The sequence below is a fragment of the Malaclemys terrapin genome, chromosome 8, assembly GCF_027887155.1.
Source record: "Malaclemys terrapin pileata isolate rMalTer1 chromosome 8, rMalTer1.hap1, whole genome shotgun sequence".
In the NCBI taxonomy this organism is placed as follows: Eukaryota; Metazoa; Chordata; order Testudines; family Emydidae; genus Malaclemys; species Malaclemys terrapin.
In genome coordinates this window covers 54,125,827-54,151,152 of record NC_071512.1, presented here as the reverse complement: position 1 = coordinate 54,151,152, position 25,326 = coordinate 54,125,827, and the positions used below count along the sequence as shown (strand labels likewise).

Here is a 25,326-nt window from a genome sequence, read left to right as displayed (position 1 = left end):
GGAACTGGCAATGCAACCAGCACCAGAACCATTGCCAGCACTGAGTCCAGCGCTTGCAAACCCGTCTACAACTCCAACGCCAGAGGGCACCAGCGAGCCTGACCTGGCAGAAGCAGCAGATAACCCTACCCAAGAGGCTCAGCCAGAGCCTGAGATATCACATAGTGTACCAGCGGACAGCGGTTCACAGTCAATGGAAACAGCCCCAGCACCTGCATCGCTTCCAGAGGGACCAAGCCCCCGTCCACAGTCCAAGGAGGAACTGATGTCTCCAGCGTCAAGGGAACAGTTCCAGGCCGAGCAGGAAGCAGATGACAGCCTTCAGAAAGCTTGGGCGGCGGAGCACCCCACCGCCTCTCAGCTCTTCTAACCGATCCCGGTTTGTTGTAGAACAAGGACTTTTATACAAGGAGACTCTTTCTGGTGGGCACCAGGAAGACTGGCATCCTCAAAGACAGTTGGTAGTTCCCACTAAGTATCAGGTAAGCTCTTGAGCTTAGCCCATGATCATCCCAGTGGCCATTCTGGGGTGAACAGAACCAAAGACCGTTTGGGGAAGTCCTTCCACTGGGAGGGAATGGGCAAGGACGTTGCTAATTATGTCCGGTCTTGTGAGGTGTGCCAATGAGTGGGAAAGCCCCAAGACCAGGTTAAAGCCCCTCTCCAGCCACTACCCATAATTGAAGTCCCATTTCAGCGAGTAGCTGTGGATATTCTGGGTCCTTTCCCAAAGAAGACACCCAGAGGAAAGCAGTACGTACTCACTTTCATGGATTTTGCTACCTGATGGCCGGAAGCAGTACCCTTAAGCAACACCAGAGCTAAAAGTGTGTGCCAGGCATTAACAGACATTTTTGCCAGGGTAGGTTGGCCCTCCGACATCCTTACAGATTCGGGAACTAATTTCCTGGCAGGGACCATGAAAAACCTGTGGGAAGCTCATGGGGTGAATCACTTGGTTGCCACCCCTTACCACCATGAAACCAATGGCCTGCTGGAGAGGTTTAATGGAACTTTGGGGACCATGATACATAAATTCGTAAACGAACACTCCAATGATTGGGACCTAGTGTTGCAGCAGTTGCTTTTCACCTACAGGGCTGTATCACATCCCAGTTTAGGGTTTTCACCATTTGAACTTGTGTATGGCCGTGAGGTTAAGGGGCCATTACAGCTGGTGAAGCCGCAATGGGAGGGGTTTACGCCTTCTCCAGGAACTAACATTCTAGACTTTGTAAGCAACCTACAAAGCACCCTCCAACACTCTTTAGCCCTTGCTAAAGAAAACCTAAAGGATGCTCAGGAAGAGCAAAAGGCCTGGTACGATAAACATTCCAGAGAACGGTCCTTCAAAGTAGGAGACCAAGTCATGGTCTTAAAGGCGCTCCAGGCCCATAAAATGGAAGCGTCGTGGGAAGGACCATTCACGGTCCAGGAGCGCCTAGGAGCTGTTAACTATCTCATAGCCTCCCCCACCTCCAACATAAAGCCTAAGGTATACCATGTTAACTCTCTTAAGCCCTTTTATTCCAGAGAATTAAACGTTTGCCAGTTTACAGCCCAGGAAACAGATGATGCGGAGTGGCCTGAAGGTATCTACTACGAAGGAAAAAAGGATGGTGGCGTGGAAGAGGTGAACCTCTCCACGACCCTTGGACGTCTGCAGCGACAGCAGATCAAGGAGCTGTGCACAAGCTTTGCACCAATTTTCTCAGCCACTCCAGGATGGACCGAACGGGCATACCACTCCATTGACACAGGTAATGCTCATACAATTAGAACCCCACCCTACTGGGAGTCACCTCATGCCAAAACTGCTATACAAAGGGAGATCCAGGACATGCTACAGATGGGTATAATCCATCCCTCTAATAGTGCATGGGCATGTCCAATGGTTCTAGTTCCCAAACCAGATGGGGAAATACGCTTTTGCGTGGACTACCGTAAGCTAAATGCTGTAACTCGTCCTGACAACTATCCAATGCCACGCACAGATGAGCTATTGGAGAAATTGGGACATGCCCAATTCATCTCTACTTTAGACTTAACCAAGGGGTACTGGCAAGTACCACTAGATGAACTCGCTAAGGAAAGGTCAGCCTTCGTCACCCAGGCTGGGGGTGAATTCAATGTACTCCCTTTCGGGTTGCGAAATGCACCCGCCACCTTCCAAAGACTTGTAGATGGTCTCCTAGCGGGATTGGGAGAATCTGCAGTTGCCTACCTCGATGATGTGGCCATTTTTTCTGATTCATGGGCAGAGCACCTGGAGCACCTGGAAAAAGTCTTCGAGCGCATCCAGCAGGCAGGCCTAACTGTTAAGGCTAAAAAGTGTCAAATAGGCCAAAACAGAGCGACTTACCTGGGGCACCAGGTGGGTCGAGGAACTATAAATCCCCTACAGGCCAAAGTGGATGCTATCCAAAAGTGGCCGGTTCCAAAGTCTAAGAAACAGGTCCAATCCTCTTAGGCTTGGCTGGATATTATAGGCGATTTGTACCCCACTACAGCCAAATCGCCGCCCCGCTGACAGACCTAACCAGAAAGAAACAGCCAAATGCAGTTCAGTGGACTGATGAGTGTCAAAAGGCCTTTAACCAGCTTAAGGCAACACTCATGTCTGACCCTGTGCTAAGGGCCCCAGACTTTGACAAACCGTTCCTAGTAACCACAGATGCGTCCAAGCGAGGCGTGGGAGCAGTTTTAATGCAGGAAGGACCGGATCAAGAATTCCATCCTGTCGTGTTTCTCAGTAAGAAACTGTCTGAGAGGGAAAGCCACTGGTCAATCAGCGAAAAGGAATGCTACGCCATTGTGTATGCGCTGGAAAAGCTATGCCCATATGTTTGGGGACGGCGTTTCCAACTACAAACAGACCATGCTGCGCTACAGTGGCTTCATACCGCCAAGGGAAATAACAAAAAACTTCTTCGGTGGAGTTTAGCTCTCCAAGATTTTGATTTTGAAATACAACACATTTCGGGAGCTTCTAACAAAGTGGCTGATGCACTCTCTCGGGAAAGTTTCCCAGAGTTAACTGGTTAACAATTGTTCTTGGAATGAAACATATTGTTAGTTTTTATATAATCAGTAGTATGTCTAAAGCTACATGTGTCTTATTAACTCTGTTTTCTCCTAGAACTCCAGGAAGAAATCACAGCCAGTATAGAACCGAATGTCCAACACTATCTGTGATTTGGGGGGCGTGTCATAACTATAAAGGGAAGGGTAACAGCTGTCCTGTGTACAGTACTATAAAATCCCTCCTGGCCAGACAGTCCAAAATCCTTTTCCCTGTAAAGGGTTAAGAAGCTCAGGTAACCTGGCTGGCATCTGACCAAAGGACCAATAAAGGGACAAGATACTTTCAAATCTTGGGGGGGGGAGGGGGGGAGAAAGGCTTTTGTGTGTGCTCTTTGTTTGGGAGTGCGTTCACTCTTGGGACTGAGAGGGACCAGACATCAATCCAGGTTCTCCACATCTTTCTAAACAAGTCTCTCCTATTTCAAACTTGTAAGTAAATAGCCAGGCAAGGCGTCTTAGTTTTACTTTGTTTTCTCAACTTGTAAATGTACCTTTTACTAGAGTGTTTATCTTTGTTTGCTGTACTTTGAACCTAAGACTAGAGGGGAGTCCTCTGAGCGCTTTAAGTTTGATTATCCTGTAAAGTTATTTTCCATACTGATTTTACAGAGATGATTTTTACCTTTTTCTTTAATTAAAAGCCTTCTTTTTAAGAACCTGATTGATTTTTCCTTGTTTTTAGATCCAAGGGGGTTGGATCTGTACTCACCAGGGAATTGGTGAAGGTTTCTCAAGGCTACCCAGGGAAGGGAATTAGTTTTTGAGAATGGTGGCAGCGGACCAGAACTAAGCTGGTAGTTAAGCTTAGAAGTTTTCATGCAGGCCCCTACATTTGTACCCTAAAGTTCAAAGTGGGGATACAGCCTTGACAACTTTAAATCAAGATGCTTTCCAAAAGTTATGGATTTTTTTTAGAAACTAATTTTTAGGAAATGTTTGGTTTAGATAACAATAATGTTACATCGTCTGCATATAAAGCTAGGTTCTGATGTGGTCCTGCTAGTTTTATTCTTGTGATTGATTTTTCCTTGTCCTCTGTGCAAAAGAATCCATGGCCAGTGCAAAAAGGAAAGGAGACAATGGACTTTCCTGCCTGCCTAGTCCTTCTGGGTACTTCTACAGGGGAGATTCATTGATTCCCAAGGCCAGAAGGAACCATTGTGATCATGTAGTCTGACTTCCTAAATAAAACGGGCCATAGTACTACCCCAAGGTAATTCCTACCCCATCTCTTTTAGAAAAACATCCAATCTTGATTTAGAAATTGCTAGTGATGGAGAATCCACCACAACCCTGGGTAAATTGTTCCAATGCTTCATTACTCACAGTTTAAAATTTACACCTTATTTCCAGTCTGAATTTGTCTAGCTTCAGCTTCCAGCCATTGGATCCTGTTATAGCTTTCACTACCAGATTGAAGAGCCCATTTAACCCCATTAACTCGCACAGCTGCTTTTGGACTGGTGCAAAGAGCGGTTATCCATTTAAGGAACAAGGAGCCAATGTTCATATGGGACAGAGCTTAAAACAGAACGTTCCAGTCTATTCTATCAGCGGCTTTCTCTGAAGCTAGTGATAACAAAATTAATAGATTTTTTAAAAATCTGATATTATGGGCGATTCCAAGTACTCTCTGAATATTGTCTGACACTCGTTTATCCTTAATGAATCCAGTTTGATCTGGGTTTGTAGAAAATGAGAGCACAGACTGCAACCAGCCAGCTAGTATTTTTGCTAAAATCTTTGTCATGGTTCAGCAGAGACACGGGTCTATAAGAGCTGCATAAAGTTAAGGTCTTTTCCAACTTCTGGGAGAACAACAGTAGCTGCTTTCACAGGTTGTGGAAGTTCCTCCCACAACAGAATAGCATTGCTAGTACCTCCCCTATGGGCCCACTAGTCCCTTGTTAAATACCTTGTAACATTCCGCTGGAAAGCTAGGAGGTCCTGGAGTTTTACAACTTTTCATACTTGCTACTGCCACTAAAATTTCTTCTTCTGTGTTTTTCTGTCTGAAGTTTCTAAGTTGTTCTTTGGCAAGCCCTGCCCCTTCACTTATTTTTGAATAACTTCAGAGCTTATAGTATCTGAGATATAGAGGTTCTTATAATAAGCAGCAAAAGTGGCACATATTTCATGAGGGTGTGCAACTATCGTTTGGTGGAATACTACTTTGGAAGCTGCATTTTCTATTGACAAACAAAATAGCAACTGGTTAAAATACTGGATTCATTTTATCCCTTCAGGTTAGCATATTACAAACCGCCAACACGATTGTTTTAGGAAGGAGGCTCTGCAATTACAGCTAAACCAGCAGGAGGATCAGTGCCCTCTGCAACAAAAATGTCTTGTCTGGCATATGCCCCTTTGGTCAAATTTAACTCCTGAAAAGCAAATAGTCAAATAAGTCATTGTGGCTGTGTGATGGGGTATCCACCCCACACAAGCCAGAGCAGGTTAAATTAGGTCAATTAACCTTATATGCTGCACCTGGAGGAGAGCCAGGGACCAATAAAGCCTAATGGAAGATGAAGTTCAGCTGGGAAAGAGCAGGTTGGGCTTGTATAAAGGGATGAAGCTGAGGAGCAGGGGCTATAAGGGAAGTAGTCTGCAGTCACCCCCTGGGAGAAGGAAAGTTTTTTTGGGGGGCTACAGAGCCTGGCAAGAAGTCAGAGAGGATATATCTACAGTTACTCCCTGGGAGGAGGGGATTTGAGCCATTAAACCTGGGGGGAGGGCAAGAAGACAGAAAAGAGAAGTAGGAAGGAGTCCAGGGAAATAACAACAGGGTCTGACTGGTGGCAAGCAAACTGTAGTTGCTGCTAGATATAGGGTTGCTGGGCTGGAAGCCAGAGTAGTGGGCAGGCCCGGGTTCCCCTACCATCTGCTGGGAAAGTGGCACAGGACCTGGCCGTGGAGTGGAAGACTATCTGGAACAGCATGTGGACAGCTGATCCAGAGTGACTTTAAAATCCCAGAAGAGGAGGACTGTATAGTAACCTGGCCAGAGTGCTGAATCACGGAGAGGGAGTAGTGTGAGTCCTGGAGAGTGAGGAGGGACTACGATGTGAGCAGCCATTGGAAGGGGGCATCTGAGCTGAAAGGAGCTAATCTATAGTCACAAGGAGGCACCCCAACAATGACTGAACTCCGTTGCAGGCTGCCACCACTGAATATGACTGGACCCCAGTGCTGGCTGAGCTGGCTGGAAGCAATAGGCAAGGAGACAAAGCTGGCAGTGAGGTGGGATGGAGAGTGGATCAGCACTGGAGAAGGAAAGTGAAAGCTCAGCCAAGGAGCACAGACCCAGACAGCAGTGGGGAGTCAGAAGAGGTAACAGAAGAAAAATATTGTAATTTGCTACCCTCTGTTATGTATTCATAAGGGCTCCCCAGTTGTCACCTCTGATCACTATGAAGTACTCTAATGAGCTGCCTGGGGGATGCAAGGAGCTGTCCTCTGTATCATCAACCAGGGAATGAAGGCACTTTATGCCTGCAGAAAGAGACTGCCTGGGAACCCACATAAATACATTATAAAGCACCAGCCATCTCACGGCGGCCCTATAATATATTCATCGGCTCTGTTCTCACTCTGCACTCGGCCTTCCCCAGCCCCAGAGAATCGTGTAGAGTGCTGTCTCCTGCTCTCAGCTGGCACACAGGCCAGGCCCAGATACCTCAGGCCTGAGCAGAGGCCTCCCTACTCCCAAGCCTAGAGGTTTTTTTAATGCTTTTAAATTTAATTAAAAGCTGCCTCCCTCAGTCTGTTTGGAACAGCCCATTGGTCCACAGGTTGCTGCCAACCATCTAGCAATCTGGAAGTATGTTGGGGGCGGGAGGAACGTCCTTTAGCTCCTCGGTGATGGCCCCTGGGGAGCTGTCCAGCGCTTCCTTAGGGGCTGTCTGTTGGGAATCAGCCAGCAGGACCCTTTGGAGAGATCCACTGGGTGCAGGCTCAGTGCTGTGCGATTTGTGGGAGAGGCCAGTTGTTCCCTGGAGCTTCACTTCCTCATAGACAGTTAGAGGTACATATCTGTGCGTCTCACACAAGTGTAATGTTATCACCCACATGACCACGGGCTGGAGCCACTTTCCTGCCTGGTAGCTCTTCTCAGGGGATTGTAAGAGAACCAGCAGAACACTGTTCCAAGGGATACGCAGGCCACTGGAGAGGAATTTGTTCCATGTTTCCTTCTTGTGGAACGGATGGGTTGGAGATCAATTCCTCTCCCTCACACTGTGCTTTCCATTATGGTGCTGCTGTGACACTGGCATACAGATGGGTTATACACATATGTGCTGCCACGGGAATATGCCACACGTACAGCCAGTGACTTCACTATACAGACGATGGACTGCAGTGCACTCAGTGACTGTCCTAGTCAACAGGCACAGGAAGTTGAGGCCAGTGTGCTGGTGCAGGTGAGTATGTTGAGCTGCTGTACCTGACAGCGTCAGGAGCAGTTGCTCTGACAACAGTGAAGCACCTTAGCTTGGAAGCTGTCACCTGGTCCCAGACTCTTTGGAGTTCTAGAAGCTTTTTGGATCAACTGAACTCAAAACCCAAGCTCCTCTTCCCTGAACTCTGCTTTGTGTGTTCCTTTGCTTCTCTGAAATGAATTCAGCTGTGGTCAAACTTGACACCAGAACAGGAAGGGCAGCAAGCAAACAAGACGGCCTGGAAAGAATACAGCACTAGGAGCTGCAGGCAACAAGAGGAGGAGAAATAATCATATGAAGTCCTGTGCCCAGGGAGAAGAAACAAGCCATGCAGATTAGAGATTTTCATTTGAAATGTTTTTCCAGTGAAAAATGGCTTTTTAGTCCTTCATAAAAAAACTACAACCTCCTGAAATGTTCTAGTTTGAAAATTGAAAATGTTTTGGGTTTTTTGTTTGTTTTTAATGAAAACCAAAAGACTTTTAAAGAAAAATGTCAGTGTTTTTACTGCAACTTTTTTGTTCAAGAATAAAAGATTTTCCAGTCAGCTCTGCTGCAAATATACAATGGGGGATTGTGAGATGGCTTACTTTATTCACCATTCAGCAGTGCCTCCTTGTGGCTTATCTGGGGAATTATCTCTGCCACCTCTTCGTGTGGTTACTCAGTGTGTCGTTCCACTCACTCCCTCCCTCCGTCCCCCCATGGCCTGGGGGCCCCCCTTCATGCACTGGGAACTGCAGCGCTTTCTTCTTCATAGCTTAGCAGCTCTGGGCTTTTACTCTCCCAACCCTCACTGCTTTTTCCCTGGACCGCTTCCTACTCTGTCCTTACAGCTTTCTGATCTTCCCCCTAGCATCCGGGAGAATGACTGAAGGCATCCCCCGTGCAGCCTACCAACTTCCTCTCTCTAAAGATCCTGCACAGCTCCTCCCCAAGCTGGACTTCATCAGCAATTAGGCTCTAGCATTCCCTGGGTTTCCACCCAGTGCAGCCTAAGCCTAACTGGCCTAATTTACCCCTTCAGACCTTGTGTGGGGTGGACACTCCATGACAAGGGTATAACCAAGTTGCAACATTGCATTAAATGACTTGATTTTCTCCTTAACAGCGCCTTTACAGTTGTTTTTACATGTGACTATTGCTTGTTGCACGGAAATGTGAAATCGGGACTGGGAGAGGAGATACCTCTTTGTACAGCACTCAGCAGAATGGGGCCTGTCATAACTATAAAGGGAAGGGTAACAGCTGTCCTGTGTACAGTACTATAAAATCCCTCCTGGCCAGAGACTCCAAAATCCTTTTCCCTGTAAAGGGTTAAGAAGCTCAGGTAACCTGGCTGGCATCTGACCCAAAGTACCAATAAGGGGACAAGATACTTTCAAATCTTGGGGAGGGAAAGGCTTTTGTTTGTGCTCTTTGTTTGGGAGTGCGTTCGCTCTTGGGACTGAGAGGGACCAGACATCAATCCAGGTTCTCCACATCTTTCTAAACAAGTCTCTCCTATTTCAAACTTGTAAGTAAATAGCCAGGCAAGGCGTCTTAGTTTTACTTTGTTTTCTCAACTTGTAAATGTACCTTTTACTAGAGTGTTTATCTTTGTTTGCTGTACTTTGAACCTAAGACTAGAGGGGAGTCCTCTGAGCTCTTTAAGTTTGATTACCCTGTAAGGTTAATTTCCATACTGATTTTACGGAGATGATTTTTACCTTTTTCTTTAATTAAAAGCCTTTAAGAACCTGATTGATTTTTCCCTTGTTTTTAGATCCAAGGGGTTTGGATCTGTATTCACCAGGGAATTGGTGAAAGGTTTCTCAAGGCTACCCAGGGAAGGGAATTAGTTTTTGAGAATGGTGGCAGCAGACCAGAACTAAGCTGGTAGTTAAGCTTAGAAGTCATCATGCAGGCCCCCACATTTGTACCCTAAAGTTCAAAGTGGGGATACAGCCTTGACAGGGCCGGTGTGCCTTTGGGGGTGTAGCAAGTCGAGCACTCACCCGCAAAGAAAGTCCCAGTGTAGCCAGGATCCATTGTCCCTCTGCCCAGCAATAGTCCCAGTCCTGTCCCTGCCCCTTGTATCAGGGGTCACCATCTATGCCCACATTCTCCACCACATGTAGCAAGTCAAGCACTCCCCGGCGCGACTCCTCCTGCCGGTTGCCTTGGGAATTAGCTCAATTCCAGCTCTGGAGCGCCCTCTGCTGGCCGGTGTCTCACCTGCCTCAGGCCCCTGTGTCCCTCCCGGACCCCAGTGCCCTTTACCTCCGGGTTATGCCCCAGCAGTACCCTACACTTTGGGTCTCCCCTCCCAGGGGAACCCCCAACCTTCTATACCTTTTCTCCCAGGAGTGGGGTAACTGCCCTGCTCGCTACAGGGTGCTACCGTAATATAAATGTTTATTAACTTGTCTACTATCATACCTATATTGTTGCTTAGATTCCCCTTTTGTGTGTTCCTGATATATTTAAATAATTCCTTCTTGTTGTCCTTAATCCTACAGGACATAATTTTTTTTCATTGATACATTTAGCTTCCCTTATCAACTGTCTGCATTTCTGAACTGCCAATTTGTATTCGTTTCTATCAGCTTCTCTATCTTTCCATTTGTTATATACTATAGTTATATTTTTATTACTGCTTTTACCCACCCTCCTAAGCAGGATGGTTGATTAACCAAACAAGCCTTCTTTCATGACTGCGATGTTATTTTATTAAGAATGGTTTTTTTTCCAAAAGTTCAATTTCCCAATTACCATCAACGTTTTTATATTTAAATTTTTGCTCATAATTACATTCCCTGCTCTTCCACACTTGTCTGAATTTCTTCTAATAACAATCCCTAGTTCTACTCCCTCCAGAGTACCAATGCTCTTAGTATTTGATCGGTAATATCTGTTCATTTCCCCTTCAACATGCCTTAGAGCTGAAAAAGCTCTCCTTTACCTTGTATCCTGTTCATGCGTCTGTCCATCCTCTCTCCATCTGCTACTGTCACTCTCTTCTGGCCACTTCACAGGGATCAGTGCCCTGATCTACAAAGAACAATTTTTAAATGTGGTGTCACCTAATTTTTAAAAATGTGGGAAGAGCCAGGCAGTACCTAGCCCTTCCTGCTCTCCTCTTTCCCCCTACCCCGGCTCAGCTGGCCCCAGCTCCAGAACCATTAACCACTTGGCATCACAAAGGGGCTGAGGGTTTCCCAGGCAACCAGGTAACAGGACAGTGGGACAACCTATCCAAGGGACTAACTACACTGCCCTGAGCTAAGCCTGACAGCCTCTCTGAGAGAGGATTTACCCCAATCCTGCTGATTTTCTCCTCCTCGTTGGGTTTCTGGATGCTAAGGGACACCCAGATCTGGAAGTTTGTCAGGGGACAGTTTGAGGAAAGTCTTGGGAAAGGTATGAGTGGTTCAACCCATATGAGAGCTGCAGGATCCCCTGATATTCCAGTTATGCCTCATTTAAAACACAAAACCATTCCAGTGTCACCCAGTCCTGCCACAGCATCCCCTGCTAGTCTAACTCCACTCCCCCTGCCAAAAAAAGTGTTATGTTACCTTAATTACAGGTTTTGCTATTCGCTCTACATACAGCATAGTGTAGTAAAGGATAAAGAGAAACAATAGCTATACTACATATGTGATGGTGAGGGCAAGTGACACTGCAGAGACCTGTAATCAATCATAGTTATCATGCTCCTCAGATGCTCTTTGCATGATGATCTGTCTCTGGTAGGACTACTTTTAACATTTCAAACCTCTTAGTTCTGCTTCAAATGGCTACCTTTTAAAAATCAACCTGACACAAAAATATTTCCTTTTCCTCCACAGGTGGAATTTTCTTGGGCATGGAATGGCAATATTCAGTCTTTCTCTAGTGAGATGTTTAAGGTCTAATATCTCACATCCTGTGTAGATTAGAACTGAAGCTGTAGAGCATTGGAAAAGGGAGGTCCCCGGTGTTCAAGTGGAACACACAGCATGTCCTTCTAGCCCAGAGGTTCTCAAACTGGGGGTCGTGAGGTTATTACATGGGGGGTCGTGAGCTGTCAGCCTCCACCCCAGACTCCAGCATTTACAATACTGTGAAATATTATTTAAAAATGTTTTTAATTTATAAGGGGGGGTCACACTCAGAGGCTTGCTGCGTGAAAGGAGTCACCAATACAAAAGTTTGAGAACCCCATGTCTAGTCCCAGTAGGTCCCAACATATCAGTACAAAGTCATGATAGATATATATGTGTTAGTTATTAGAACTGGTGAAAAATTTCATGTAGGAAGTTTTCCCACCAAAAAATAAACTTTCCTCAAAAATGAACATTTTCATGGGAAAATATCAATCTGGCCAAAAAAGTTTAGTTTTCCTGTGGGAAATTTCAAAATAAAAATTTTCCTTTCAAATTTCCATTTCTTATTTTGCCATTTTCATTTTAATTTAAAATGTTGTTTTGTTTCACTTTTTCAGTTTAAAAAAAAATCCGATTTTAAGTCAAAATGTCGAGTTGAAATGAAAATTGTTATTTTGAATCAGTTCAAATCTTCCCCTGAGGCCACCAGCATTTTTTGACCAAACATTTTCTAACAAAGATTTTTTTTGTTTAAAATTTCTCATGGGACAAATTTTGGCTTTCTAACCAGCTCTACAATATAGGTCATTTTTTTAATATGTTGGTTATAATTTTTTTCTCCCTCTGTGCTCTGCACAGTTGAGGCCAAGATAAATAAGGCAGATGGCTTTCCAGGTGGAAGGATGCAAAATATAGTCCCAATGACAATTTTTAGAACATCTTGAAAATATTTTGAACATTCTTTTTAAAAAAACATATGTGGCGTTTACAGAAACCTTAATGGTGTGGAACAAAAGAAAGGTTAATTTGCATTCATTTGGATGGACCTGTGTATCTCACTGTCTTTGCCCCAAATGTTCAAATGTAGGTGTATCTGTGTTAAGCATCTAAATTCATATTTAGGCCCCTAAAGAGAAGTGGCCTGATTTTCAGAGGCACACGTGGCTCCCTTTGACTTCAGGCCACTTCTTTTTCCATTTTGAGGCCTAAATATGGATCTAAGTTTGAAAGTATGAGCTGAAGTGCCTTGCCCAAGGTTTCACAGCAAAGTCTGTAGCAGCAGTAGATTAGAACCTGCTATCCTTTGAGACCTAATCCCCTGCTCTAACCATTACTTTGCATTAAATAAGCACAGTAAAAAAATGCAGATGAAATCAGGACCCAGCTCAGATGCCATTTGAATAGTTCTGAACCATGACCCATTTCTGTCTCTCCTCATCTGTTGAGTTAACTGACAGAGGAGATCTCCTGGAGTTTCTTATCTGGTGCCAAATTGGCTTGAAGGATAATGGTGTTATCAGTCTCAACAACAATGGGACCTGGAAGGGCTGTATCCTGGAGCATGATCCAAAACTTGAACATCCTCCTCACTGAGAAGAGCAAACTTGCCATCCTGTTGGAGAAGCAGAAGGGCTTCCCCAAGCAGTGTGCCCCTAGCTGGATGTTGGCCTCTCCTGAAGGGGACAGTGAAACTAGCTTGGCAAGTTTCACCTTTTTTGGTCAGTTTCTCCTTCTCCTGCCCTAGAAGGATGCTGTTGCATTCCAGTTCTAGATGACTAGAGCTCCTGGGGAAAGTTTAAATTACAAAAAAGACAATTAAAAAAAACTGTAATGAAATTTAAAAAATGTTGTGTAAATGTTTCTACTTGTATTAAGTTGTGTAAAACATTGTTCTCAAAACAAAACCTGAATTAAAAGGAGAAGCTGCTTGAGGGTGTCTTTTTTTGATATATACAACCATAAAGAAGGTTTTTCTTTTCCAATTTCAAAACAAGTCAGGACTAAAGGCATTCCATGCGGTGTTAATAGTGAGAATATGAGACCATACTGTATTCATAACTATACCAAACTGCAGAGGGCGTTGAACTCAAAGGCATCTATGATTTATATTTAAATGGCAGCTGTGTAAGCTTGGGTTTGGCATTACTAATAATCACATCCTCTCTCCTCAAGGCTCTCTAGAGATTATACACTGGACTGCTTCTTGTCCCACTCAAACATGCATGAGTGTTTGTCAAATATTATCAACAGTGTCAAATTAACTCAATGGAGAGCCCTATTTATTTAGCTAGGTTTTTAAGGAAAAGCATCTCATGATAAATCCCTAAATCATCTTTAAATTGACTAGCTCAGCATTTCTAGAAATAGTACCACTTTTGTGTGAGAAGCCACCAGTTTGTGTAAAGTGGCTTCTTACAGTCAGTCCTTAAGTAGTAATTGGGCTCTTGGTGCACCCTAAAATCTCAGTGCACCCTAGATTGCATCACATAGCATTTCTAGATTGCAGTATCACATGAAATAGTTGACTAGAATGTTTTGGCAGATTCTTCCTTTTTTGTGTATTTGTGATGGAAAAATTAGCACAGAATGTTCTAGAAAAACCTTCGTGAATAGTCATGTACTGGAGGTGTCACCTCAAGGGCCAAGAGGATATTGAAGTCTCAAGAGTACCAGCTGTGCTAATGGGTGGTTGTGGTTATGTAGGTACACGTGCACTAGGAAGCCACCAATTTGTTTCACAATTGTATTTCTGATCCATGCTCTTGTTGGTGTCACTAGGCATCACCCTAGGTAACTCAGGGGGTGGAAGACAACCACAGTCGATGAAGCCCCCCCGCTCTAGGCCAAAGTGAACCAAAGTCCCTCCATGTTAAACTTTACTAACCTCACAGGCAAGCAGCTGGAAAGCGGTAGTGATAAGGGGAACCTACATGCTTCTAGCTGAAGGATAAAATAACGTGCAGAAGGGAACACTGCGAACAAGCTACACAGCCAAAGTCGTTTAATGTAACTACTACAGGGGGAGGAAGGGGGGGGAGGTAGGGAAGGAAGAAAAGAATAAAAAGGGAAAAACTGCTTGTATCAGCGCGCTTGATTTGAGACATGCTGGTCTCCTAGTGCCTATTCAGAGCTCTTGAATAAACTTTGTCTGCTTCTCCAACCTGGTGTGTTCATTGGCGCGAAGCACACTGGGCAACGAACCCCGCTGTTGACGTCACTAGGCATCACCATCACCCTAGGTAACTCGGGAGGGTGGAAAATCACAAGTGTCAATGAAGCCTTCCTGCAGTAGGCCTAAATGAACCAAACTCCTTCCATGTTTAAACTCTAATCGACCTCAAAAGCCAGGTGCAATTGGAATATGTAAGCAACCAGTTATCTGTGTGCAACCCCCTGCTCACACCGGTATCAAGCGGTAATAATGAGGTCTGCATGTTTCTAGCTGAAGGGGAAAAGGACAAGATAACGGTTTAAAGAAGTTACTAACAAGCAAGGCTTATAGCTGCCAAGAATGACTTAACTGCTTAAATGTAATCGTTATTTGCTTACCGGTAGTAACTATTACCAGGGACGGGAGAGGGAGGAATGAGGGGGAGAAAGGGAGGGCTGGGGGGGTGGGGGGGATGAGGCTTAACTGCAAAATGTATAAAAGAAGAAAAACTGTTTCTGTTAGTGTGCTTGATTTGAGACGTGTCAGTCTCCTTGCACCGCTTTGAGATCTCAAATAAACTTTGTCTGCTTCTCCCCCTGGTGTGTTTATTGACAGGAAGCACATCGGGTAACGAACCCGCTGTTGCTGTCCTCGGGCACTCTGTGCCGGCAACACTCTGACCGTGACCGTTTCGTCCCTGCTGTGACCTCAGCCCCTGCGCGCCCTGACGGGGCCGCTAGTAGACCCCTGCTGAGGGGGGAACCCCAGAGGGGCCCAAGCAGGCCCCTGCCCTGGGCTCCCTGCTCTGACCAGCGGGCACTCTCCCGTATCCCAGAGGACGAACAGCAGCTCCCACCCTGGGCCCTCAGATCCTCACCAGCCCCCGCCCTCCCGCACGCAGGGGCAGGGACTCGGACTCCCCGCGCGGCGGAACCTCCCTCTTGGTGGCCGCGTTTCCGCCCGCGCCGCTAGCAGCGCTGCACCGCGTCCCTGGAGAGGCTCGCCCTGGCCCGGGACCCCAGCTGCGCCCAGTTACCGGCAGGGGCGGGCCGCCGCGGGAGGGGACGGAGCTGCCGACGGACCACGATGCAGTGAGGGAGGGGGCGGCCGGGTTGGCCATGGCTTCCCCGTTCCCGGCTGGCAACAGCGGCGGGGAGCCGAGCTCCGGGGAGGAGTCGGCCGGGCCGGAGGAGGAGGCCCGGGCGCTGGCGGAGCAGTTCGAGCGGGCGGCCGAGCGACTGCCGGGGCTGATGCAGGCGGCCAGTAGGGAGCAGCTCCTCTACCTGTACGCCAGGTACAAGCAGGTAAGGGCCGGGCTGGGGTGGTGCTTCCCCCCTTCCAGCGCCTCCCTCACGGTTCGCCGCCTCTGTCCAGCGCCGGGCACGCTGAGGTAGGGCCTACTAAGCGCTCCCACGCCTGCGCAGCTGCAGCGCCAGCGCTCTTGGCCATTGCACCGCGAGTGTCCCAAGATTATGGGTCCTGCCTAAAGCCCAGCAGCCCCGTGGCTCTGAGGGAATCTCATCCTTCCTTAGAAAGGTCTCAGGCCTCGTGCTTGCAGAGAGAAGCTAGGAAACGGGACCCCAGGGTGCCCTAAAGGCCCTGGAGCTGGAAAGTAAAGGACAAGGGTTCTTGTGCATTTATTTATTTTAAAATCTCCTCGTTATAAAGAAATACTGTAGGATTTTGTTGTTGTTTTGTTTGTGAGGGAGGCCTGACTCATGACTGTTTAATGCTTGGGGTTGATACTGCTGCCTATGCATGGCTCTGGGTGGTATTTCAACCTTTGTCCAGTCTGGTGGGGGCCATGTGTTAGCTGTCACTTAGGGCTGGATGTAGTGTGGGGTGGAGATCAGCCACCATTAATTGATGGCAGAACACAAGTTAGCTTTTGTTACTTTAGGACCCTTGTGTCTGTGAAGAACCCTCTGAAGTTAATGGAGCTCCATGTGAGAGCAAGGGTCCACTCATGCGGATCCTACTGCAGGACTGGGGCCTTTGAATGAAAGAGCAGTGGCAGTGCTAACTCTTCCACAGCAACATTTCTCAAGTGGTTTTGGGAATTACCTGTAAGGATAGGAGGGTATTTCCATGTTCAACTAGACCATGTATTGAAACCGACAACGTGGAAGGAGAGTGCCAACTGAGACAGTAGTTTTATAACAGATGTCTCTCTATCATTACCTAATTAAGACCCTCTTCTCATTGCAGATTACGCAGTAGATGATAGACTTTCCATCACCTGCATCAGATTTAAGGCACTGACTTAGGCCCCGATCAGGCTTAGCTTTAAGCACATAAGTAGTCCATTGAAGAGCTAGCTGGTCACATGTTGCTTCGTCTATTCTGTGTTTTCTGCTGCTTCTACGGGTGTCCAACCTTTGGACTGTAAAAGGAGCTGGAAATGAGGAGGGACTACTAACCTAGCTGTCTCTATTTGGGACTACTGCTGTGTTAGAGGATGAAAGGAGCTGCTCTCTTGAGCCTCCAGTGTGACTGAAACTGCCAGTCACCAGCAGGAGATGAGTGTCCAGCAGTGAAGGGATCAGATAGTGTGCTCAAAAAGAAGACCGGATAGCTTGGTAACCTGTCCAAGACAGCAGGAGACAAGCACTGGGAATCTTGTGGAGAGGTTAAGGAGTTGATGATCAGATGGCAGAGAATCATGAAGGGAACATGAGAAGATAGAACAGAACAGTTTGGAATGTGAGATGAAATGAAGAGTATAAGTAGACAATGATTTATTTTTTTTTTAGGGCAAATGCTTACTAAACTAAAAATACCTACTATTGCACTTCCATGTAAATAGTTGCTGTTGTTACCATGTTGATGCTATCCAACTGTGGATATAGTCCTGCCTGTGTAAACATTTAACAAACCCTGGAGGGTCCTGGAGGGTCCTGTTGCTCACAATGTGGGTTTCTCATACTATCTTAAGTGTTTCCTAGCTCCACTGAGTCGTAAAGGGAATACAATACAGTATATCAGCTTTATGGTTGCATTGACATCTGATATTGGGCTCCGGGGGATTTCCTATTGCCAGTTGTGAGATGAGAAATGAGGAGCTTAATGTTGTTTAGCTTGAAATTATTAGGAGGAAATTCTTCAGAAATTGTTTTTACAAACCCTCGATTTGTTCCAAGCAAAAGGGAGCTGCTAACTGCATTGAGTCACCACATGTTTCAATAGCTGAGGTTTTAGACTGCTGGCAGAGAGGTGTGTGCGATGCTTTTGACTGCTCTTATAGAATAACAACATAATCTGGTGTGTCTTGTTGACCGTATGCATTAACAGTATCATTTTTGGGATGTTGTGTACACAACTAATTACAGAACAAATATACTTTAAAAAAAAAAATCTTGTAAGTGTCTTGCCTCTAGAGTCCAGGATGTTTGTAGGCAAGGCTTCCACTCTGTTCTTATCTCATCCTCCTGTGCTTAGTACTAATGCATATGCTCAACCTTATAGAAGACTCTGTGTTTCGCATTGCCTAGAAACAGTGGGACTGGTTAAGGACAGAGCCTACATTTTGCAGAAGTGGGCATCACTGCAGTTAAAGTCAGAGGGAGTCTTGCAAGTGCAAGCTGCTGCAGGATCAGGCCCTGTTAAATTTGATTTTTTGGTCTGGCATTTTGTGATTTAAGACAAAACTGTAGTACTTAACACAACCTCTTTCTAGTCACAGAAGTCATATCAATGTGCATAATAGGCTGCTAATGTATTATTCCAGTGGACAGTAGTATTACACCTCTACCCCGATATAACGCTGTCTTCGGGAGCCAAAAAATCTTACCGTGTTATATCGAACTTGCTTTGATCCACTGGAGTGTGCAGCCCCGCCCCCCTTGGAGCACTGCTTTACCGCGTTATATCCAAATTTGTGTTCTATTGTGACGCGTTATATCGGGGTAGAGGTGTACTTGTGTGCAAAAGGTGCTGACTTAGATCTGTCTGCTGTCCCTGATTTGACATCCTTGTCTGTCTTCAAGTCAATATTTCTTGTCACCAAAGGCTTTGATTTTAAGAGGCAACACCACCATAAAAGAGATGACAGTAACAGCTGAGTTCTCTGTTAAAATTCTGTACATTATTTATCTAAAACTATTTAGATATATAAACTTTCTCCTGGAGTTTTACTACCTTTTATTGGAGGCAGTTTCAGATTTTTATTAATTTTATCTGCAATTTTGTTTGTGTGTCAGAAGCTTGAGAATAAGGGAGCTGTTCAGTTGTTGGCCCTAGTGAGAGAATGTTGCCAGGGCCTGTTAGGGCTGAACTTCAGTAAGAGAGGAAGAATGGTCCGGTGGGTAAAGGTGCTAGCCTGGGACTCTGGAGACCTGGTGTCAGATCTCTGCTCTGCCACAGACTTCCCATGTGACCTTGGGCAAGTCATTTAGTCTCTCTGTGCCTCAGTTCCCCAGCAGTAAAATTGGTGTTGTGAGGATAAATGCATTCAAGATTGTGAGGTGCTCAGGCACTACAGTAATGGGGGCCATATAAGTATCCAAAGTAGAAATAGAATAACTAGTTGACAAGAGTCCAGTGCCTCATGAGTAAGGCTATGTTTTAGTCGTGGGTATTTTTAGTAAAAGTCACAGACAGGTCACGGCCAGTAAACAAAAAATTCATGGCCATCACCTATCCATGACTTTTACTAAAAATACCACTGAATAAAACTTGTGGGGGGGACTGCCCAGGGCCCCAAAGGTGCAGGGGGAGGGTGTCCAGGCTGCTTGGGGGGGGGGGCAGACTCCCACTGGTGCTAGGGGTGGGGGAGGGAGGGTTGGCTGGGCCAGCAGGCTCCCTACCTGGCTCCGTGCCCTCTCTCCCCCACCCCCGCAGCAGCAGAAGAAGAGTTTGGGTGTGGGAGAGGGTAGGGGTTTGGGGCACGGGATGGGGTGAGGCTGGCTCTGGGCGGCGCTCACCTGGGAGGCTTCCTGGAAGTAGCGACATCCCCCATCGCTCAGCTCCTAGGTGGAGGCTAGGCCAGGCAGCTATGCATGCTGCCTCCGCCTGCAGGCACCATCCCTGCAGCTCCCATTGGTCATGGTTCCTGGCCAATGGGAGCTGTGAAGCCAGCACTCTGGGTGGAGGCAGCATGCAGTGCTGCCTGGCCACACCTCTGCCAAGCAGCTGAGCGAGGGGGATGTTGCAGCTTCTGAGGAGCCCTCCAGGTAAACGCCGCCCAGAGCCCGCCTCACCCCGACCGGTGCCCCAACCCCCTGCCCCTCTCACGCCCAAATTCTGCTGCTGGGGGACAGAGCCATAGTGGCCCGAGACTGCTCCAGCAGTGGCCTGTGCACTGTCCCTGTCCCAGGCGCACTGGCCACTGCAGAAGTCATGGAGGTCATGGAAAGTCACGGAATCCGTGACTTCCATGACAAACTCGCAGCCTTACTCATGAGTGATCAGACTCAATAAAAGAGCTGCAGTATTTGAAGAAGGCTCTCCTGATATCTATCTAAATGATGGGGTGATCAGACAAAATTCAAGTATTAAAATCCTGCACTCGTAGCAAAACAGGGCTCACACTGATGGGTGCAGGAAATGCATAATCCTGTGTTTTATATGTGCCTTTTCCATGTGATGATTTTTCAGGGACAGTAGAAGATGATTAAACCACAAGTTTGTACTGAAAATAGATTTTTTTTTTTTTTTTGGCTTACAGTTTACTGTAGCACTACCGTTGTGCTGGGTCTGAGGCAATATGAGTGACATTATTTTCTCTGATCTAATGGAGAACACCATGTCACCTCTTGATCCCTCCCTGGCATTCAGGGCTTAGGACCCTTACTAATTGGCAGGTGAAGCTGATGCTTCTCCTGACCATCCCAGTACTTGCTAATTTGCAACCCTCACTGATCTGAATTTAGGCCAACCCCACTAGTTAGTGCAGATTAGTGAGGCTTTTCTTCAGCTGCCCTTTCAGTGCAGGACAAACTACGTGAAGGAATTCCATTTCTGCCTAGGAAATTGTGTTCACTCGGTCAGCTGATTGCATACAGATGGCCCCAGTATGGTTCAAGTCTACATTCAAAGCTGTATTATCAAATTCTGGAGCTAGGGTCCAAGTTTGACTTGCCTAAAAGAATTTATGATTTGGTGGGAAATAACCTGCAGTCTGGATATCAGTTGCTTTACAATCTACTTCAGTTGAGTAATGTAAAGAAAACAAATCACATACCATGATTGTTTGACACGAACTGGAGCTTCTCAAGCTTTTTCATGGCATGGACCATAGCTTAATAGAGATTCTCATGGATCCCTCCCCTCCCATTCAAAATTGCATGGATCATCTCCCCATGATTTACGATCACATACATCGCTATGGCAAGAACAAAAATTGCTTGCATTGAAAAGTGATATTAGGGAAGTGTTTAATGTATTTGGGCTGTCTTTTAATGCAGTTTATCAACTTGAAACAAGGAGGGCCCAGCACCAAGTGACCAGTCAGCCCTCCACGGACAACAGTATAGGAACCTCTGACTTGAAATAATATTTGGAGCTCATGTCTTCCTGCTAGCTTTGTAGAAAAAGCGTTTTTAGCTTTCAGCTGTAGGGACAAGAGCGCTGAATCTTTCACAAATGTTTTTCTCCCAATTATTTGTCAGGAATTCAAGTTAAACATTCTAACTAAAAATCCTTCCATTCTCTACTGCTCCAGTTTCAGTCTTATGTAATGTCAGAATTCCATTAGTTTTCCAGTTTTTCAGGGAGTTGCACAGCAAAATGTGAGAAGTAAAGAGCTGATATTTTTAATGTAAAAAATCAAGCAGTGCCCTCTTCCTCCTCACCCCCACCCTCTTTATTTTTGGACAAAACTCTTGTAAGCCAACTTAATATATAATAAAAAAGCAGAAAGGGCAAAACCATATCTATTTTTCTTTTGCAGATCATTCTGAAGTATTGTTCCTATATCTGTGTTGGCATCAGTAGTGCTGATGCTATTGCACAGCAGGGAGGAAAACAATGAATGCCAAATTTAAAGAGGGTAAACTATTTTCAGGTTTTGAAGAGGATCTTAGAAAATAATTATTAAAATATTAGGAAAAGTACATAACTTTCTCTCAGAGTTGTTGGCTGTTTTGTGTGCAATTGGGATATTGGGCTAGAGAATGGCCAGGTTGGGGTGTTCTATTTTGACGGTAGATCATATTTCATTTATATTTTTCAGTTTGTAAAAATATACTCAGTGTCTCAGAGTGCAAGAGAAAATGTTTAAACACAGTCTAAATCACAGTCTGTATAAGATAGGGCTGACAACAGTTAAATTAAATTATATACAACTCCCCATCAGGCAAAAACCTGTTTTAACAAAGTACCTTGATCTGAAGGCCAGCTGAGAAACCCTGTGATTCAAACTGGTGACATTTACCATGAAACAATAAAACAAATATTTTAGAAAACTTTTCATTTTTTTTAAAGCCCATTCCCTTTCTGTAAAAATCTAAATAAAATTACTGCAACTTCCACATCTAAGTTTTTTTTTTTTTTAAAAAGAGGCATGATTGATGATTGCAGATGCAGCATAAAACAACCTTTTAAGGTGAGGAATCGTTAGCTGATCAAGCAGTTTAATTGGCTGAGCAGCAAGTGTTTTATAATAGTTTGATGGTTGCAGCTTGATTTTGCTTGACTAGCAACATTTGACTAACAAGTTGTCATGATCTCCGAAAACGGACTGCCCATGTTTACTCTATCAGGTTCATTTAAACATCCCAATCCTTCCCATGTTTCGTTTATGCTGGATTTTGCCCTGCATTAGGGAGATTTACTATAACAATTGCTTTCAAGGGGATTATTCCTGTTTGCATCAGTACGGCTACTCTGGCTTGGCCTCTGGTGTAGAAGTGTGCCTTAGCTGGGAATCTGAGTTTGTGATATAGTCATTTATGAGCGATTAAAGAGTGGCTTTTTAATTGGAGTCCTGAAATGTTTGGTTACCAATGCAGGAACGTTTAAAAAAAAAAAAGTGATTAAGTCCACGTTTCATTTTATGTAAATCCATTGTTCATCAAAATGATGTTTAACCTATGTGAAAATTCCTTGTTTGTATGCAGACACCAATAATAAGAGAGGTGGGCATCAATGTTCTCCTGATCTTTGGTGTCTTTATCCTCTAATGATAGGGTCTGTAAATCCAAATGTAATATTAATGGGTACATGTAAATTAATTACAGAGGCATAGACCAACATGTCTTTTGTTTACTACCTTGCCATTCCTTATTCTATGCTCCCTGGTTCCTCTCAGGAAAAATTCTGCTTTTAACTCCTCCTGGAGTAGGGCTCAAAGAATTTGTGCCTGTCAGTCTCTCTTCCTCACCCAGACTGTGATCCTGTAGCTGCTCCATGCATGGATTTCCTGTTACTGTCAGTGTGAGCTCTGGAAGTGGACCAGCCAGTGTCCCAGGCTGGAATAAGTTTTGGGAAATGCACCTTATTTCCTTTGTAGGTGACCCTATTACTGAAAGGCAGCTGTTGGACTTTAGTCAAATAAAGGAAAGGAACTGCAAGTCTTCCTCAGCATTCCTTATAGCTATAAATTAGGGCTGTCAAGCAATTAAAAAAATTATCGAGATTAATCGCGCTGTTAAACAATAATAGAATCCCATTTATTTAAATATTTTTGGATGTTCTATACATTTTCAAATGTATTGATTTCATTTATAACACAATACAAAGTACACAGTGCTCACTTTATATTTATTTTTTATTACAAGTATTTGCACTGTAAAATCCCCCAAAAGAAATAGTATTTTTCAGTTCTCCTAATACAAGTACTGTAGTGCAATCTCTTTATAATGAGAGTTGAATTTACGAATGTAGAATGTACAAAAAAATAACTGCATTCAAAAATAAAACAATGTAAAACTTAAGAGTCTACAAGTCCATTCAGTCTCACTTCTTGTTCAGCCAATCGCTCAGACAAACAAATTTGGTTACATTTGCAGGAGATGCTGCTGATCGCTTCTTATATACACTGTCACCTGAAAGTGAGAACAGGCGTTTGCATGGCACTGTTGTAGCTGGCGTCACAAGATATTTACATGCTAGATGCGCTAAAAATTCATATGTCCCTTCATGCTTCAGCTACCATTCCAGAGGACATGCGTCCATGCTGGTGATGGGTTCTGCTTGATAACAATCCAAAGCAGTGCGGACCGACGCATGTTCATTTTCATCATCTGAGTCAGATGCCACCAGCAGAAGGTTGATTTTCTCTTTTGGTGGTTTGGGTTCTATAGTTTCCGCATCAGAATGTTGCTCTTTTGAAAGCATGCTCCACACCTTGCCCCTCTGAGATTTTGGAAGGCACTTCAGATTCTTAAATCTTGGGTCGAGTGCTGCAGCTATCTTTAGAAATCTCACTTGGTACCTTCTTTGTGTTTTGTCAAATCTGCAGCCAAAGTGTTCTTAAAATGAACATGTGCTGAGTCATCATCTGAGACTACTATAACATAAAATATATGGCAGAATGTGGGTGAAATAGAGCCGGAGACATACAATTCTCTCCAAAGCTGTTCAGTCACAAATTTAATTAACACATTATTTTTTTAATGAACATCATCAGCATGGAAGCATGTCTTCTGGAGTGGTGGCATGAAGGGTCATACGAATGTTTAGCATATCTGGCACGTAAATACCTTGCAAAGCCGGCTACAAAAGTCCCGTGCCAACACCTGTTCTCACTTTCTGGTGACATTGTAAATAAGAAGTAGGCAGCATTGTCTCCTGTAAATATAGCAAACTTGTTTGTCTTAGCGAATGGCTGAACAAGAAGTAGGACTGAGTGGACTTGTAGGCTCTAAAGTTTTGCACTGGTTGTTTTTGAGTGCAGTTATGTAACAAAAAAAAATCTACATTTGTAAGTTACACTTTCACGATAAAGAGATTGCACTACAGTATTTGTAAGAGGTAAATTGAAAAATACTGTATCATTTTTACAGTGCAAGTATTTGTAATAAAAATAATAAAGTGAGCAGTGTATACTTCGTATTCTGTGTTGTAATTGAAATCAATATATTTGAAAATATAGAAAAACCTCCAAAATATTTAATAAATTTCAATTGGTATTATATTGTTTAACAGTGCGATTAAAACTGTGATTAATCACGATTAATTTTTTTGAGTTAATTGTGATTAATTGACAGCCCTACTATGAATACACCTTCATGTGGAAAAAATATCCTGAGTCTGAGGGTATGTCTACACTGGAAACTTCAAAGCGCTGCTGCGGGAACGCTCCCACGGCAGCGCTTTGAAGTGCAAGTGTGGTCTGGCGCGAGCGCTGGGAGAGAGCTCTCCCAGTGCTCCTGGTAATCTACCTCCACGAGGGGATTAGCTCCAAGTGCTGGGAGTGCGGCTCCCAGCACTTGGAGCCTGTCTACACTAGTGCTTTAAAGCTCTCAGACTTGCTGCGCTCAAGGGGGTGATTTCACACCCCTGAGCTCGCAAGTTAGAGTGCTATAAGATGTAAGTGTATACAAGCCCTCAGTCTCATTTATACTAAGGCCTCTTTACACCAGCTGCTATTGTTAAAGGGACATTACATGTAATTGATGGCCACTACAAAACCCACTTTATGCTACCATATCCCTTTAAAAGGGTCTTTATGTAAATGAGACTCAGGCCTTCTGTGTCTACATGTGGATTCCACTACACCCCCTCTAGAATATGTTATCATCACGATCTCATCTCTTTCAGGATTGTTTATTCACTTACCACTCCTAACTCTATTCCTTCCATGAACTGCGGTCCATTAACACTTCCTATACCTCTATTCTCTAGACTCCTTTTTTTC

The 25,326-nt window shown here is 44.8% G+C and overlaps 1 protein-coding gene across 1 annotated transcript in view; it reads left to right on the top strand.

Annotated features, from left to right (window-relative positions):
• The first annotated feature begins 15,457 nt into the window (after positions 1-15,457).
• Positions 15,458-25,326, top strand: part of ACBD6 (acyl-CoA binding domain containing 6) — a 149,992-nt gene continuing 140,123 nt past the window's right edge. Inside the window, exon 1 of the mRNA XM_054038229.1 lies at positions 15,458-15,832. Coding sequence (XP_053894204.1) covers positions 15,647-15,832 — 186 coding nt within the window. The 5' untranslated portion in view covers positions 15,458-15,646. The remainder of the gene's footprint in view (positions 15,833-25,326) is intronic.